Genomic DNA, 17931 nt, shown 5'->3' with positions numbered 1-17931 from the left:
TCGATTCCCATAGGTGGCCGTCTAGCCCATTTCGCCTCTAATTGGCGTCTCACCTCCAAGGACCCCTGGGTCATTGACACTGTTCAAACAGGCCTTCTTTTAGAATTTACTTCTCCCCCCCCGAAACGTTTTATTTCCTGCCCTTCTCCCAGGTCCTCCTCAGATTGTAACCGTATGGAGGAGGCCATTTCCCACTTATTGTCCATCAGAGCCATTCAACCGGTTCCCCCCGGTCAGAAGGGTCTAGGTTTTTATTCCATCCTATTTATGGTTCCAAAATCCTCCGGAGGTTGGAGAGCTATTTTGGATTTAAAGAAGCTGAACCTATTCATCAAATATAGGAAGTTTAAGATGCACTCCTTATCATCCATTTTGGCTGCCATCCACCCGGGAGATTTCATGGTCTCTTTAGACCTCACTGAGGCCTACCTCCATATCCCTATAGCCAAATGCCACAGAAAATTTCTACGTTTCTCCTTTCAGGGCAGGCATTTCCAGTATAGGGCGATGCCATTTGGCCTTTCCTCGGCCCCTCGGGTCTTTACAAAGCTCTTGGGGTCTCTGGCGGCCTATATCCGGGCGTCTCCCATCCACATTTTATGTTACCTTGATGATATTTTGATTCATGGGAACTCCCTAGAGAAAGTGAAAACAGACCTTTCTGTCACCATGTCAGTTCTACAGGACCATGGTTTTTCCATCAACTTTGACAAAAGTCATCTCCAACCTTCCACATCCATTTTACACCTGGGATCCGTTATTAATTCAGAATCCTCCCAGGTCTTTCTCTCTCCTGAGAGAAAAATCAGTATAGCGGAGTTAATTTCATGCATTTTATCTCAACCTTCAGTTGCCATAGTATCCCTGTCTTCCCTTTTGGGTAAGATGGTGTCATGCATAGGCATCATTCCCTGGGCTCGCCTTCATGCTAGGGAACTACAGTGGCTCCTATTACCCTTTCAGAGATCGGGGCACAGCAACTCAAGCCGTCGCATTGTCATTCCACCAATTGTTCGCAGATCCTTCAAGTGGTGGAAGTCTCCGGCCATGGACAAAGGATCCCCTTTCAGGTGCCCGGATCAATTTGTCATCACCACAGACGCCAGTCTATCGGGATGGGGCGCCCACGCCCAGGGGATGATAGCCCAGGGCACGTGGTCCCCGGAGGAAGCTTCCAAGCCAATCAATTGGCTAGAATTAAGAGCCGTCTCCCTGGCTCTGAAGCAATTCTTTCCTCGCATCCCCAACCGGCACGTTCTCATTCTCACCGACAACATCGCCACGAAAAGTCATATCTGCAGACAGGGGGGCACGAGATCCAAGGCCCTCATGAGGGAGGCCCTCAAGTTAGGCCTTTGGGCGGAAAAACATCTTCGGTCGCTCCTAGCCGACCACATCTCGGGGAGCCTCAACGTCCAGGCGGATTGGCTATCTCGAGCAACGATAGACCCCGGAGAGTGGAATCTCCATCAGGACCTGTTCCATCAAATCAGCCTCAGATTCGGCCTACCAGTTCTGGATCTCTTCGCGACCAATGCGAACGCCCAACTCCCTCGCTTTTTTTCCAGATTTCCATCCCCGGGAGCGGAAGCAATCAATGCCCTCCGGAGCCCATGGCCTCCAGGCCTACTCTACGCATTCCCTCCAATTCCAATTCTCCCGGACGTGATTCACAAGGTCCTCACCGAGAGGGCCCGAGTAATCCTAATCGCCCCCCATTGGCCCCGCCGGCCCTGGTTCGCGGATCTCCAACAGTTGTCCGTCCAGGACCCGTGGCGACTCCCCGTTTCGGGGGATATGCTGCGGCAGGGGGCCTCATTCCATCCAGACCCGGAGTGGTTCCACCTCACCGCCTGGCTGTTATCAGGAGAGACCTAGAACTGCGTGGACACGACCCCGATTCAGTGGAGGTCATCTTAAAGGCCAGAAGGGGTTCGACCAATCGAATCTACGACCATACGTGGTCCAAGTTTCACCAGTGGTGTCTACAGGAGGGTCTCTCTCCCCTGTGCATCCCCATACACAGGATCATTTCCTTCCTTATGCAAGGTTTCCATAAAGGACTTTCCACCAGCACCCTCCGGCGTCATCTGGCGGCCATTTCCTCTGTCCTAGCGGGGCCCCGCAGACAGCCTCTCCGTTCCTTTCCAGAAGTTCAGGAATTCCTCAAGGGTATAGCCAACCTCAGACCTTCCAAGGTCCACAGGTATCCATCCTGGGATTTACCACGGGTTCTCCATTCCCTCACGCAGGCACCATACGAACCCTTAAAATCGGCGTCCCTCAGGTACCTATCCTTTAAGGTGGCATTCCTGGTGGCTATTACCTCTGCCCGACGCATTTCGGAGTTGGCTGCCCTCTCAATCAGGCAGGACCTCTGCCAATTTCATCAGGACAAGGTAGTCTTGCGACTGGACCCCACCTTCTTACCCAAGGTCAGTTCCATGTTCCACAGGACTCAGGATATTGTCTTACCTTCCTTCTGTCTCCAACGGGACCATCCCTTGGCAATTAGATGGCACACCCTGGATCTCATTAGAGCGCTGAGGATCTACATCCAACGCACAGGACCCTTTCGGAGGTCGGAAGCACTTTTTATAGCCTATCATCCCAGAGTCATGGGGGCCAAAGTGTCTTCTACAGTGATAGGCCGTTGGATCAGAGGGACTATATCTAAGGCCTACGAATCGGCCGCCCTCTCAGTTCCAAGGAACATCACAGCGCATTCCACCAGGAGCGCAGCCACTTCGGCTGCTTGGGCGACTCAAGCCCCGTTGGAGGAGGTCTGCAAAGCAGCCACTTGGGCCTCGCCAAATTCCTTCATCAGGCACTACAAAATTGATTCTTACGCCTCAGCGGACGCTGCCTTCGGCAGAAGGGTACTCCAATCCGTTATCTCTCACGATAGCAATCTAATCCCACCCTAGGGACCATCTATTGGGTATGTCCCATGTGACTGCTGGACCCGCTCCTTCAGTACGGAGAATAGGCGTTGATTGCTTACCTGAACGCCTCTTCTCGTACGGTGAGCGGGTACAGCAGTCACTTCCCGCCCTTGTATGTGTCTTCTTTACCTTCCTATAACCTTTCTTCCTCTAACAATGAGAGTTGAACACTACAGAGCTTCACAGCTGAGCCTAGTCTATGGATTCGCGAATTCTGGGGAAGGGGCGGATCCAGCAAGCTTTTTTAACACTAGGCTCAGTTCCACCGGATTGGACATGAGCAACCCATGTGACTGCTGTACCCGCTCACCGTACGAGAAGAGGCGTTCAGGTAAGCAATCAACGCCTATTCTCCCAACAGTGCTTTAAGCTGCTTGGCAGAAGGGTCAGAGGGACACCCCCACTATAAACGCCTGATTGGTCAGACTATAAAAATATTTTCCAAGGCGCCAGAATGAAAGCTTTAGTTCTAACACCATGGGAAATTTGTCTTTTCCCCCATGATCTTAGGCAACTCCTGTGAAACGGTCGTTCAACCCCAAAGGGGTCCCGACCCCCAGATTGGGAATCACTGCACTGGCAGATGAGATCCATAGCATACATGTTCTTCTGGTTCTGGTGGGACAGGCAGATGTAATTGGGGAGAGTCTCTCAAGGAACCCATGCCACAATTCACCTAGGTGAATCCATAAATGACTACAGTGGCTCTTTTTTCTCATTCATTCCTAAAAGGTTTAAACACGGCTGCTAAATTATTCTCTTTTTCCTTCACCTTCCGTGTGCCATGTAGGCAGAGCAACTTTGCTGAATGAAATTTGTTTGGTTTTGGGTTTTGCTGAGTAGGAAATAAGAGGGCTAATGAAGTAGCATTTTATGCCATTATGTTTTCTAAGTCTGCTTGATAAGAGTCTACCACTTATTTGGCTAATTACTGTAGTGTCACTATTGAACTACACTTATTGATAAGAAAGTTTCCCCCACTAACAATTGAAAATTTACTTCCTGTTACTAAATCCATTATTCTATTACCTAAAGAAGGGATGGGGAACTATGGCCCTTTTATGACTTGTGGACATCAACTTCCAGAATTCTTGAGCCAGCATGGCTGGCTCAGGAATTCTGGGAGTTGAAGTGCACAAGTTATAAATAGTTTCCCATGTCTGTCCTAAGGAATTAGGAAGGAGAGATACAGTGATACCTCGTCTTACAAACGCCTCGTCATACAAACTTTTCGAGATACAAACCTGGGGTTTAAGATTTTTTTGCCTTTTCTTACAAACTATTTTCACCTTACAAACCCACCGCCGCTGGGATGCCCCGCCTCTGGACTTCCGTTGCCAGCGAAGCATCGGTTTTTGTGCTGCTGGGATTCCCCTGAGGCTCCCCTCCATGGGAAACCCCATCTCCAGACTTCCGTGTTTTTGTGATGCTGCAGAGGAATCCCAGCAGGGGAATCCCAGCAGCGCAAAAACGGGCGCTTCACCGGCAATGGAAGTCCGGAGGTGGGGTTTCCCAACGAGGGGAGCCTAAGTGAAATCGCAGCATCACAAAAACACAGAGGTCCGGAGGTGGGGTTTGGAGGACTTCGGTGTTTTTGTGATGCTGCGATTTCACTGATGCTCCGTTCGCTGGGAAACCCCACCTCTGGACTTCTATTGCCAGCGAAGCGCTCATTTTTGCGATGCTGGGATTCCCCTACTGGGATTCCCCTGCAGCATTGCAAAAACACAGAAGTCCGGAGGTGGGGTTTCCCATGGATGGGAGCCTCATGGGAATCCCAGCAGCACAAAAACGGGTGATTCGGCTGGCAAAAGGGGTGAATTTTGGGCTTGCACGCATTAATCACTTTTCCATTGATTCCTATGGAAAACATTGTTTCGTTTTACAAACGTTTCATCTTAAGAACCTCGTCCTGGAACCAATTAAGTTTGTAAGACAAGGTATCACTGTACTCATTTCATGTAGCATCCTTTCAAATATTTGAAAAATACATTATATGTCTCAGTTCTTTTGTTATCAAAAGTCACGTGCCTTGCTTTTCTCCGTACTGAAGGAGTGGGTCCAGCAGTCACATGGGTTGCTCCTGTCCAATCCGTTGGAACTGAGCCTAGTATTAAAAAAGAGTGCTGGATCCGCCCCTTCCCCAGAATTCGCTCAGTTCGCATATCCTGCGGTTGTATTGTGATAGCTCGTTCAACATTCTAACACCTTCCCTTCGATCTTTTCCTTCAAAAAGTAGTAAGATTTATTGTCTTTAATTATTTACTTGCACTAATTGCGCCAGCCGTTTAAAAGAAAAAAAGAAAAAAAGCGGCTAGGCTTTTTTCCTTGGGAGAAGTTGCGGTTTCGTTTTCCCCCGGCGGTTTTGCCGGTTACGATTCCTGCGGCCGCTTGTGGATTCTTCTAATCCTTTGGCCTGGAGGTCCTGGTGCAAGTATTTACCTATTGAATTATTGATTATTTATTGTATACAAAAATATTTAAGGGCTTAAGAAATACCTCCTGCGGAGTGAGACGCCTTCTAGTCTCCTGGACTTAGTCGATCGCTTCCCCTTTAAGAAATTTTACGCAGCGATCTTTTTCGGCGCGAAGGCCTTCGCGCCCTTTTTAAATCTAGGCCTCTCGTGTTGGCCCCTTGCCAGCCGTGTAGGCCTCAGTCCACCGCGTGGATCCCGGAGCGGGCCTTGGGGGTCCCAGGCTAAATTCTCCACCGGCTAAGCCTCCAACCAGAGTGCCTTGGTTTACTTAATTATAAAGTTTAGGGAGGCTGGCCCCGCTGGGTTTGGGGGCACGAACTCTGGGTTTGCCCAGATTGTCCTCAAGTTTCAGCAGCTTCGAGGCCTCGAAGCAGGATCCATTCCTCTTGGGAAGTCCTTGAAATTCTTCTCCTTATTATTCAGTTATTGGCTCAGCCTTGTCTTCTGTTAATTGTCAGACTATGGCTTCTTTTCCCAAGAGAGGCACTACCAAAGGTCCCAAAGAGGTTAGGCCTACTGGTAATTCTACTGAAGTTCCCCAGGCCTCTTCCTCCTCCTTCTCAGGCACCCTTTCCTTAGCCAAGCCCACCAGGGCTGAGAAGAGAAGGGACCCAGCCCTACAAAAAATACATGATAAACCAGCCAAACTTTTAAGGTGCAGGCCCAAGTGCATATCAATCCAACCCCCCCGGAGGCCTCTAACCTGCCTCTTTCTGGGGTTCCTGTGCTATCCCTGGATGAGCCAAACCTAAATCCACCCCAACCTAACCTATGGGGTTTAGGTCCAGAGGAGCCAGATATTACCGAGGATTCCTCCCAGCCAGAACCTGCTCAGGCCCTCAGGGATCCTCCGGCTTTTCCGGCTGATATTTCTTCCTTGCCACCGGAGTTTCAGTCTATCTTGACTATTCTGACTAACACCATTGACGCTAAACTCTCATCTTTCAATGTGCCTTCTCTGTCTCATCCCTCTCCACGCTCCTCCCGTCCCGTGAGTTCTTCTCCTTCCTACAGAGCCCCAGCCATGGAGGTCTCTGACTCCTCTCAGGAAGAGGATGAGGACGTGGATGCAGAAGAGGTTGATGACCCATTTCAGCGTCTGTCGGAAGATGAGGAATCTCAGATTAAGATTCCAGCCCCAGCTGCTATCTTTCCTTCGCAGCTTTTCAAATCTCTCCTGCTTAAAGCTAGAGTATCCACGGGGCTAGCCGGGCAAGAAAAACAGGCTACTTCTTCCTCAGATCCTCCGGAGGATAATCTTCCTCTTTTTCATGAAAGAACAGGAAGACAATGAGGTAATTCCTATGCCCAAGTTGTTTAAGGATGCCTTGCTTAAACAGTGGGACCACCCAACTGCTGGCTTTACTCCCACTCCCAAGGACTAGAAGCTCTACAAGCTCTCCTCCGTCTATGAGGAACTCCTAACATGTCCCAAGCCAGATGAACCAGTGAAGACTCTCCACTCGACTGCCGCCATGCCTGGCGAAGCAGAGGAGGTCCTCCGGCCAGAGGACAAACGACTTGAGCAATGCTCAAAAGGAGTCTTCTTGCAGACTCATGGGCCTTTAAGAGTGCTGCAGCGGCATCCTTCTTTTCCAGAGCTATGCTCTTGTGGCTTCGTCAGCTCCAACCACACCTGCCTCCAGATGACTTACGGGGCCAACAGGATTTCAACAAAATCTTCGCAGCTGCCCAATATGTAGCAGATGCTACCCTCCAATCTTCCAGATTTGCAGCCAGGTCAGTAGCAGCCTCCACAACGGCCAGAAGACTTCTATGGCTCCACCCTTGGCAGGCGGGAGTAAGACAGAAGTGGCAGTTAGCCAGGGGTCCGCTGAAACGTGACCTCCTCTTCGGAGACCTTCTGGACCCTCTCCTTACAGAGACCACAGACAAGAAAAAGGTCTTGGGACCTACCACCTAGAAGGCCCCTAAACCGTAGCCCTTTCGGCGCACAGGGCGTCTACAGGATCAGAGCTTCGCATTTCAAAGGAGTCCAGGTCAGTTTTCCCCTCGGTTTCGATCCCAATCTAGAACCACCAGGGGCAGAGGTTCCCGTTATCAGAGAGGATCCTCTTCTACCAGGGCTTCCAAAAGAGCCAGATGGTAAGTTTTCCTCCTTTCCCATAGGCGGTCGCCTAGCCTGGTTCTCTTCCGCCTGGCACCGTTCTTGTAAGGACCCCTGGGTCATTGACACTGTGGAAAGGAGCCTAAGGTTAGAGTTCATTTCACCTCCCCCTAACCGTTTTATTTCGTGTCCTTCTCCCAGTTCCCCTCCATCTCGTATCCGAATGGAGGAGGCTATTTCTCATTTGTTGACTATTAGAGCTTTTCAACCGGTCCCCTCTCTCCAGAGAGGTTTAGGCTTCTCCCATCCTCTTCATGGTCCCTAAGACCTCTGGAGGCTGGAGAGCCATCTTAGATCTAAAAAAATTGAACCGGTTCATAAAATATAGGATTTCAAAATGCATTCCTTATCTTCCATTTTTAGCAGCTCTACATCGGGGAGACTTTATGGTGTCTCTGGATCTCACGGAGGCCTTCCTCCATATCCCCATTGTCAAGGTCCATAGGAAATTTCTGCGCTTTGCCTTTCAAGGCAGGCATTTTCAGTGTAAGGCCATGCCATTTGGGCCCTACTCAGCTCCCAGAGTCTTCACTAAACTCTTGGGATCCTTGGCGGCTCATATCCGGGCTTCTCCCATTCATATTTTATGTTATTTAGATGACATTTTAATTCATGGAAATTCCAGAACTGGGTGGCGGCAGACCTCTCTTTTACCATGTCGGTTCTACAGAATCATGGTTTCTCCATAAATCTTAAAAGGAGCCACCTTGATCCATCCACTTCCATTCTGCATCTGGGAACTATCATTAATTCTGAGTTATCCCAGGTTTTCCTCTCTACTGAGAGAAAACGCAGCCTTTTGGATCTCATTGCTCGCATCCTGCCCCAGCAATCTACCTCCATTGCCACCCTATCTTCCCTTTGGGTAAAATGGTGTCATCTATTGGTATTGTCCCCTGGGCCTGTCTTCACGCCAGGGAACTACAGTGGCTTCTATTACCTCCCAGAGATCGGGCCACAGCAACTCGAATCGTCGCCATTCCACCGACGGTTCGCAGATCCCTCAAGTGGTGGACTTCTCCAGCCCTAGACAAGGGATCTCCCTTCCAGTGCCCCGACCAGTTGTAGTCACCACAGATGCCAGCCTCTCGGGCTGGGGAGCCCACGCCCAGGGTCTTTTAGCTCAGGGCACATGGGCACTGGAGGAGGCTTCCAGGCCCATCAATTGATTAGAATTAAGAGCCGTGTCTCTAGCTCTAAAACAATTCCAATCTCACATCTCCAACCAGCATGTGCTGATTTTCACCGACAATATAGCCACCAAAGGCCATATTTGCAGACAGGGAGGCACAAGAGCCTAGGCCCTCAGGAGGGAGGCCCTGAAGTTAGGCCTTTGGGCAGAGAAGAATCTCCAGTCGCTTCTAGCCGACCACATCTCGGGGAGCCTCAACGTCCAAGCGGACTGGCTCTCGCGAGCGACCATAGATCCAGGCGAGTGAAATCTCCATCAGTCACTGTTCCACCAAGTCTGCCTCAGGTTCGGCCATTCAGTGTTGGATCTATTGGCGACCAAAGCCAATGCCCAGCTCCCTCACTTCATCTCCAGGTTCCCGTCTCCGGGAGCAGAGGCAATCACTGCCCTCAGGAGTCCTTGGCCTCCAGGTCTATTGTATGCCTTTCCTCCAATTCCAATTCTGCCAGACGTGATCAACAAAATCCTCCTGGAGAAGGCCCGAGTAATTCTGATTGCCCCTCACTGGCCTCGCAGGCCCTGGTTCGCGGACCTCCAACAATGTCCGTCCAGGACCCCTGGCGACTCCCCGTTTTCGGAGGATATGTCGCGACAGGGGGCCTCCTTCCATCCAGACCCAGAGTGGTTTCACCTCACCGCCTGGTTATTATCCGGAGGGACTTAGACCTGCGAGGGTATGACCCGGACACAGTGGAAATCATCCTGAAGTCTAGAAGAGGGTCTACCAACCGGATCTACGACCATACTTGGTCCAAATTCCATCAGTGGTGCTTGCAGAAGGGCTTATCTCCCCTGTGTCTTCCCACCCACAGGATAATCACCTTCCTCATGAAAGGCTCCCACCAAGGCCTCTCTACCAGCACCATCCGCCGACACCTGGCCGCCATCTCTTCCGTCTTGGCGGGGCCTCGCAGGCAGCCCCTCCGCTCCCTTCCAGAAATCCAAAAATTTCTAAGAGGAGTGGCCAACTTCAGGCCTTCTAAGATCCACAGATATCTCACCTGGGACTTGCCACGGGTTCTCCACTCTCTTACTCAGGCACCTTACGAACCCCTGAACTCTGCGTCCCTCAGGTACCTATCCTTCAAGGTAGCATTCCTGGTGGCGATTACATCCGCCCGACGCATATCTGAGTTGGCAGCCCTTTCTATCAGACAGGACCTTTGTCAGTTTTCACCAGGACAAGGTGGTTCTGCGACTGGACCCCACCTTTCTACCAAAGGTCAGTTCCATGTCCCACAGATCTCAGGATATCATATTACCTTCCTTCTGCCTCCAACGAGAGCATCCCCTGGCAACTAGATGGCACACTCTGGATCTCACTAGAGCGCTAAAGGTTTATATCCAACGCACAAGATCCATCCGGAGGTCTGAAGCACTCTTCATAGCCTACCATCCCAGATCCTTGGGATCCAGAGTGTCTTCTACAGTAATAGGTCGTTGGATCAGAGGGACCATCTCTAAGGCCTACGAGACAGCTTCCCTTTCCATTCCAAGGAATATTACAGCGCATTCCACCAGAAGTGCTGCCACATCTGCCGCTTGGGCGACTCAGGCTCCGTTGGAAGAAGTCTGCAAAGCAGCCACTTGGGCCTCGCCAAATTCCTTCATCAACGATTCGTACGCATCAGCGGACGCTGCCTTCGGCAGAAGAGTACTCCAATCCGTTATCTCTCACGATAGCTATGTACTCCCACCCTAGGGACCTATCTCTTGGGTATGTCCCATGTGACTGCTGGACCCACTCCTTCAGTACGGAGAATAGGCGTTGATTGCTTACCTGAACGCCTCTTCTCGTACGGTGAGTGGGTACAGCAGTCACTTCCCTCCCTTTGTGTGGTCTTCTTTACCTTCTATTCTATTTTCTTATAACACATGAGAGTTGAACATTAAAGAGCTTCACTACTGAGCCTAGTCTATGGATTCGCGAATTCTGGGGAAGGGGCGGATCCAGCACTCTTTTTTAATACTAGGCTCAGTTCCAACGGATTGGACAGGAGCAACCCATGTGACTGCTGTACCCACTCACCGTACGAGAAGAGGCGTTCAGGTAAGCAATCAACGCCTATTTCCACCATTCTTCCATTATCTGGGTTTCTAATTCCCTGCAATTATCTCTTTAAATATTCAATTTCCTCACAGACAAAACAATCCAGAAATGATTTGATAGCTGTTTATGGAGGAATGCAGCTGTGTAATCATTCATATCATGTTTGTAATTGATAGCATTGTATGTATCATTGAACTAATTCCAGGCTTTTTCATTTATTTTTTTAAATAGTTGAACCAGGTTGAGTTCATATGACACACTAGTTCTTGTTATTGAAGAACTCTGAATAACAAGTGTGTGCAAAGTCATCCTCTCCAGGTGTTAATTCTTTCCTCCCTGGAGTTTATTGTATTAACTAAGAGCTGAAGAACCACCATTTTGCATTTATGAACCTGGAATCTGTAACCAAGGTAATGATTCTCAATCTGGGGGTCGGGACCCCTTTGGGTCACCTAAGCCCATGGGAAAAGACAAATTTCCCATGGTGTTAGGAACTAAAGTTTCTATTCTGGCACCTTGGAACGTATTTTTACAATCGGACCAATCAGGTGTTTACAGTGGGGGTGTCCCTCTGATCTTCCTGCCAATCAGCTTGGGAGAATTGATGCTAGACTTATGCTTGGGGGTCACCGCAACAGGAGAAACTATATTAAGGGGTCACAGCATTAGAAAGGTTGAGAACCACTGAACTAAGAGTAGTTATTATACTCTTATGCTTATAGATACCAATTATCTTCTAGAAGGTAAACAGAGGCCTACGCCCACTTATCAGTATCTCTGTAAGGCACCCGATTTGGGGTATCAAGAAAAGGTGGTGATTTTTTTTTAAATCATAGTTTTGTTCTCTGACCTAGATGAAGCATCGAATTCAAGGTGTATCAAATTATTGATAATCTCATGGCACAGAAGTGAACAGCTTTAGGCAGACAATAGAAGAGATGGACAGTTTCACTGTTTCCTGTGCAGTGACAAGTTACAAATCCAACATACTTTTCCTGAGCAGTTAACAGATGGCCTGGTTTACTGAGGCAGAAGAGGATTTGGCTGCTTTGCCTTGACTTTCCTGTGACGAGGTAGAGGCCGGAGGAAACAGCTGTCTGCTCAATATCAAGCACATGCATGCCTCTTTTCTTTTTCACCCCAATCATTTTTTTCTTACCCTGCCAGCTCCTCTTCTATATGTGTCAGGCCTGAACCAGGATACAGAGAAAGCATTTGTCACCATTCGCCCAGCCTTGCAACCACAGGCATGACCAAAGAAACGGAAACTGAGAAGAGGGATGGTCAGCAATTTTCTAGGGCCTCCCATGATTTCATGGATGCGGACTATGTGATTCAGTTGTTGCAGGAATAATGTTTTATTCATGTATTTTTTTGATTTATGTGCCACCCATCTCACAAATGTTTACGATTATTGAAGATTATTACTTCCTTCATTGTATGTTTATTTATTTATCTTTTAAACGGATTTCTCTAGTTCCTGACTCTACTCTTGGTCTGCTTTAGCTTTTATAGAATAGAATTATTCATTCATTTATTTATTTTATTTATTTATTAGATTTGTATGCCGCCCCTCTCCGTAGACTCGGGGCGGCTCACAACAATAATAAACAATATATAACAAATCTAATAATTTAAAAGAAACACTAAAATCCCCATTATTAAAAGCAAACATACACACAAGCATACCATACATAAACTGTATAGGCCCGGGGGAGATGTTTCAATTCCCCCATGTCTGACGGCAAAGGTGGGTTTTAAGGAGTTTACGAAAGGCGAGGAGGGTGGGGGCAGTTCTAATCTCTGGGGGGAGCTGGTTCCAGAGGGTCGGGGCTGCCACAGAGAAGGCTCTTCCCCTGGGTCCTGCCAAATGGCATTGTTTAGTTGACGGGACCCGGAGAAGGCCAACTCTGTGGGACCTAATCGGTCGCTGGGATTCGTGCGGCAGAAGGCAGGAGTGAGACTGGGAGTGAGACACATGTATAAAACAGACCGTTTGCTGCTTCCTCCTCCTGTTGGTAAAAGTCTGTACAGCCAAAGTCCTTGCTTGCCCTGTTTTTCTTCACTCCCTCTCACCCTGCTCCCAGTCTGAAACTGATACACAAAATGCAAAAGAAGATTTATGAACTCAAGAACTTCCCTCTATTTTTCTAAATCAATTGCTAAAGTAAAATCTGACAATCTTAATTGTCTCATTACCAGTGTTGGACATTGGCAGTCTGGTGTCATCCAGATATATGGGGTTACTGTTCCATAACCCTTTGCGATAGGATGGATTTGAGCAAAAAGAGCTTTTGCATTATTTGTAATAGGTTCATTGTGGTTATTATTGTTCAGCTACACAGAGAATTAGATTTATGACCTGGACTGGAACTTTCATTGATGATCTGGGCATCTTAAGGATTCTGGCCTGTTGCTTGGGTTACAGTGTCCTGCTGTACTATGTCCATTGAATTAACTTTTATTTAGTTACTAAACTAATTCTCCTCCCCACCCCCAAGAATCACCCTCAAGCAAAAGCTAAAATTTACATCCAGATGGGAATTTTTTGACTTATCTTTTAAAATAAAAAAAATAAATTCTTTCTGCTTTGGATTTCTATCATGATTTGGAGGAACAAGACAAGAATCTTGATATAAACAGCTTGTTGGTAACCTCTTGGCTTGTGAAGCCAAGGAGCTTTGAGACAATACACACAGCAATCATTTCACTGAAAAGTCAAAAGTCTGACTTGATCATTTATAAGGCTTTAAAAGTAGAAAAAGCGGAAGAAAAAAGAATATGATAGCCAGGAGCAAGGTGAATAGATACAATTACAGTAGCAATGAGTAGTATACTGTTGGGAAACCTAAAAGAACAGGTTAGAGACTGATTGATATGGAGAAAATCTATCTATGTGGTAGGTAAGAATTAAAAACAATGATAGCATGTCATCCATCCATCCATCAGTCAATCACATGCAAAGCAATCTCTATTGCTGATTGGCATTGCTAAACTAATAAATAAAATATGGGTCTAGTGATTTATTACTTGTTATGTAGTGTTTTTCCACAAGAAGGTTGTGATGTCCTAGCATTTGAATTAGTCTTGTTGACATTCAAACACTGTAGTAATAGGTGGATTGATTATTTGATTTTCCCAACTGAAAAACAAAACAATATAACATTTGTATTTCAATCGCTGAAATATTCTTGAATTCTCTGTAACATAAATATGCTGAGATTTGCTAAAATAAAAATATATATTAAATTCAGACAGTATTATCCATGTAGTCACAAAATTAGGGAGGTCATGAATATAAATCAATTTTCCTTTCCATCCAGGTGGGGGTTTCCGCTCCTGCTGCTACCGGTATGCTGTGTGCGCAGCTATGCCTCTCCGATATGTGCACGTGTGCGTCTGAGTTAACTCCAGTCTTGACTAGGATTAGAAATCAGGACCATGGGGAGGAGTAGCAGCTTCAACTACTCGCTGCAGCCACACTATGATAAGTGCACAGCAGTTGCCAGCGAAGCGCTCATTTTTGCGATGCTGGGATTCCCCTGCAGCATCACAAAAACACAGAAGTCCGGAGGTGGGGTTTCCCATGGAGAGGAGCCTCAGGGGAATCCCAGCAGTGCAAAAACGGGCTCTTCGGCTGGCAAAAGGGGTAAATTTTGGGCTTGCACTCATTAATCGCTTTTCCATTGATTCCTATGGGAAACATTGTTTCGTCTTACAAACTTTTCACCTTAAGAACCTCATCCCGGAACCAATTAAGTTTGTAAGACAAGGTATCACTGTATACCAATAATGCACACACACACACACACACAGAGAGAACAATAAAGATAATTTGGCCTCATTAATTACCTAGTAACAAGGTTCTCTTTAGAAGTTGTGTATTTCTCAAAAGCAAAAGTCTTCGGAGAGGGGCGGCATACAAATCTAATAAATAAATAAAAGAAAAAAGTTCTGGAAGGCCAATTGGTCTTTAATTTGACTTAATTTGAAACAAGTTTTAGGATGACAATGAGAAAGAAAGAACTTAAAAAAATTGTACAATCTAACTTTGATTTTTTCTTGTACTACCTCTTTTTCTCAACAAAGGGAAATTCGTCAGTGAAGTAACTATGCTTCAGTGCAGTATTTAGATGCAGAAATATTATAAAACCATTAGAAGCCTCAGTTTAATTTTGTATTTATAAAATGAATCATTTATTAAATTTATAATGTGCTTGGTGACTTCTCACTCTGGGAAATAATTGAATGATACTTTGCTGGCATACTGAGGATGGCAGAGCTTGAACCTGGTCCTGAAAGAAGTCGTATAATCTGAACAAAACTTCTACTTCTTCTACTCCAGTCAATCTTATATGCCATTTTTAATATATATAGCATAAGTCATTGCCACTTCTTGGATTGTAGCTTCTGACCCTTTATTAACCTCATAATGTTTGATGAGCAATATCAGTCTAATTCTCCCACAAATTAGAAAGTAGAAAAAAATTCTACTTTCAGCAGAGGTGTATAAATAAGTGCACAAGTACCTCCATATGATGAGGATTTTGATGACTGGAATATTACTGTGTAAGAGAGATTAACTTTATTCTGCTGTTTGCAGAATCAGGCGCTGTCTGGATCTCTTCCTTTCTGGCCTCAGAATAATATTTTGCAAGAGAAAAAGCACGCCCATTATGTTAGCCTGATAAGATATTCAACTGCTATATTAGAGGAGGATGTTAAAGTTTCCTCTCTGGGATTTTTCATTGTGTGGCAGCCTCTGTGAATAGCTAAACGAAGACTATTTCACATCCGTAACCGTGCTTACCTCATAGACTATTTCAGGGAAAAGTGGCTGGGAATCTCTCTTAATGCTGCCCCATAAATACTGAACAGTCATCCTGAGTAAGTGTTAATATATTAATGGAGAGGAAAAGAGGGTGAAGAAGAGGAAGGAGAGGGGAGAGGAAAGTGAAAAAACATCAAACTATTCCCTGACTAATAATTGCAGACAACTGACTCTTAAGGAAAATTTATTAATAGCAGAGTTTGGATTACCAAAAGGACTACAATGACATGATTTTGTGTGATGATTTAGAAAAGTAAAGTTGAAATTGGACTATTTCCACATTACTAAATCCTTTCACTCAAAACTCCTTACTTTAGTGCACACTCTGCCTAGGTATTTCCACGCAGCAAATTAGAATAGTAAATTATATTGTGAAGAAAGGATAATCCAATAGAAGGAGAAAATAAAATCAAGAATGAAAAGGGAAATTCTCATAGATAAGGGAGCAGTGTTGGATTCAATTTCCAAAAATATATTTTTTGTGTATGTATCTTGCTTGTTCTCCATTACATAAATGCAGTTCTCTAACTGTATAACTTCTGAACAGCTATTTTAGCCTCTTTTAACAAGGTTCACTTCACATACCTGGAAGAGGTACCAGGTGGGGGAATTTTTTTGCCTTATGAATGAGAGACTTGACTAAAGGAAAATGTATTAGGAGTAAAACCCGTAAACCCTCATTTTAAATATATTTATTTTTATTTACAGGTCTTTTATGTCTCAGACCTCTTCAAGCAGAAAACCAAGGTGTTGCAGTCTCCTCCCATCCGGAGGGAGATATTATCACCTGTGGACATCATTGACAGGAACAACCATCACAACATGGTGTAGACATTTGACTTCTTTTTATTTTTTTTTATTTTTTTATTATTATTTTGATTTTTGCAAAATGACTGCTGACAGCGACTACCTGCTGCTCTCAATCTCATCTGACAGTAGAATGTAGGGAGAGACTTTTGCCTGACCGCAAGGTCTTACTCTGTGGCCTTTTTAACTCTTTACAACATTTGCATAAAATGGATGTTGTTCAGCCAAGTCAGAGGCAACAATCACAAAACAAGTCAACTCACGCAGGAATTTCTAAATGTGCAATTGGCTGAGTGTTCATGTTGTAGTGAATGCTAAATTGTTCATACTGTAATGAACACTAAATAATTGTTAGGAAACTGGCCATCTCTGTTTTCCATGGTTTTCCATCCTTCCTTCCTTCCTTCCTTCCTTCCTTCCTTCCTTCCTTCCTTCCTTCCTTCCAATGAAGATTTGTGATTTTCTGTTAGGAAAATGGAACGGGGATGTAGAGACACAAACCCTCACTAACTAAATTATAGCACTATGTACAAGAAATAAGCACTGACATCGATTGTGGTCACTTTTTAAGGATAATCTCTTTTATATATCTATATATTTTGGGTTCTTTCCATTCCATACTGTGACTTACTTTGGTTTAGATGAAGCATGCCCTGTAAAATATTAGAAAATATTTTTTTTTCCTATTGTACATTCCCCTGAACAATAATACCACTTTCTATTTGAGGAGACATAAAACAAAATTGACTTGGTAAACAGAACTCAGCTGATTCTCCAGTTTGTAAGATTCATTCAGTATTTGTTCTCGCAAGTGATACATCTCTAAACATTGGAGAATAGATAGGATTAATCAACTATAGGACATTCAAGATATCCAGAATTAAATGCCTTTAATATGTATTGTCCATAATCCTGTTTGGTATCTCTAGCCTGTGTTTACTCAATGGCCCAGCAAAGCTTCCTATCCACTACCACTAATGGTGGAACTGTATTTTGAACAGTCCCCACTCATAAAAGATTTTTTTTGTGTGGACAGTCTTGTTGATATATGTTAGCACTATAAGGACTGGGATTGAAACTCAGAACACTAATCCTCCAGGCAAGTGACGGACTGCTGGGCAGAGCCGTCTTATCCTGATATTCATTTAAACCCTTCTTGAATTCCCCATGCCCTGAAGAAAACAGGAGATTTATAGCTATTCCTTAAGCCCATTTTCTCCATTTTGTTGCTGTTGGGGTGAACTGGACTGTAATTCCCTTTATGATTGGCAGAACTGAATGAAATGGAGGGAGTTGTAGGATACACATTGAGGGCACCAGGTTGGGGTGCAGCTCTCAAGAACCAAGGGCAGGCAAAGGAGATGAATGAGAGCAGAACTAATTTCTGCCCTTTGGCGGGGAATTCTGAAAGACAGATTTTTAAAATTTATTTTAAGAAGTAAACCGAGCAGGCTAACTAAACAGACTGGCCTTTGCACACCTTTGCTATGCAAAATCCGTC

General features: G+C 45.7%; 1 protein-coding gene across 1 annotated transcript in view; it reads left to right on the top strand.

The window, feature by feature from the left end:
- PLPP3 (phospholipid phosphatase 3) overlaps window positions 1–16967 on the top strand; it is a 105749-nt gene extending 88782 nt beyond the window's left edge. The window contains exon 6 of the mRNA XM_070745976.1: window positions 16332–16967. Coding sequence (XP_070602077.1) covers window positions 16332–16454 — 123 coding nt within the window. The 3' untranslated portion in view covers window positions 16455–16967. The remainder of the gene's footprint in view (window positions 1–16331) is intronic.
- Window positions 16968–17931: the final 964 nt, after the last annotated feature.

The sequence above is a fragment of the Erythrolamprus reginae genome, chromosome 3 (genome assembly GCF_031021105.1).
Source record: "Erythrolamprus reginae isolate rEryReg1 chromosome 3, rEryReg1.hap1, whole genome shotgun sequence".
NCBI lineage: Eukaryota > Metazoa > Chordata > Lepidosauria > Squamata > Dipsadidae > Erythrolamprus > Erythrolamprus reginae.
The sequence above is the reverse complement of the archived record's forward strand: the minus strand, read 5'-3'. Positions and strand labels throughout refer to the sequence as shown.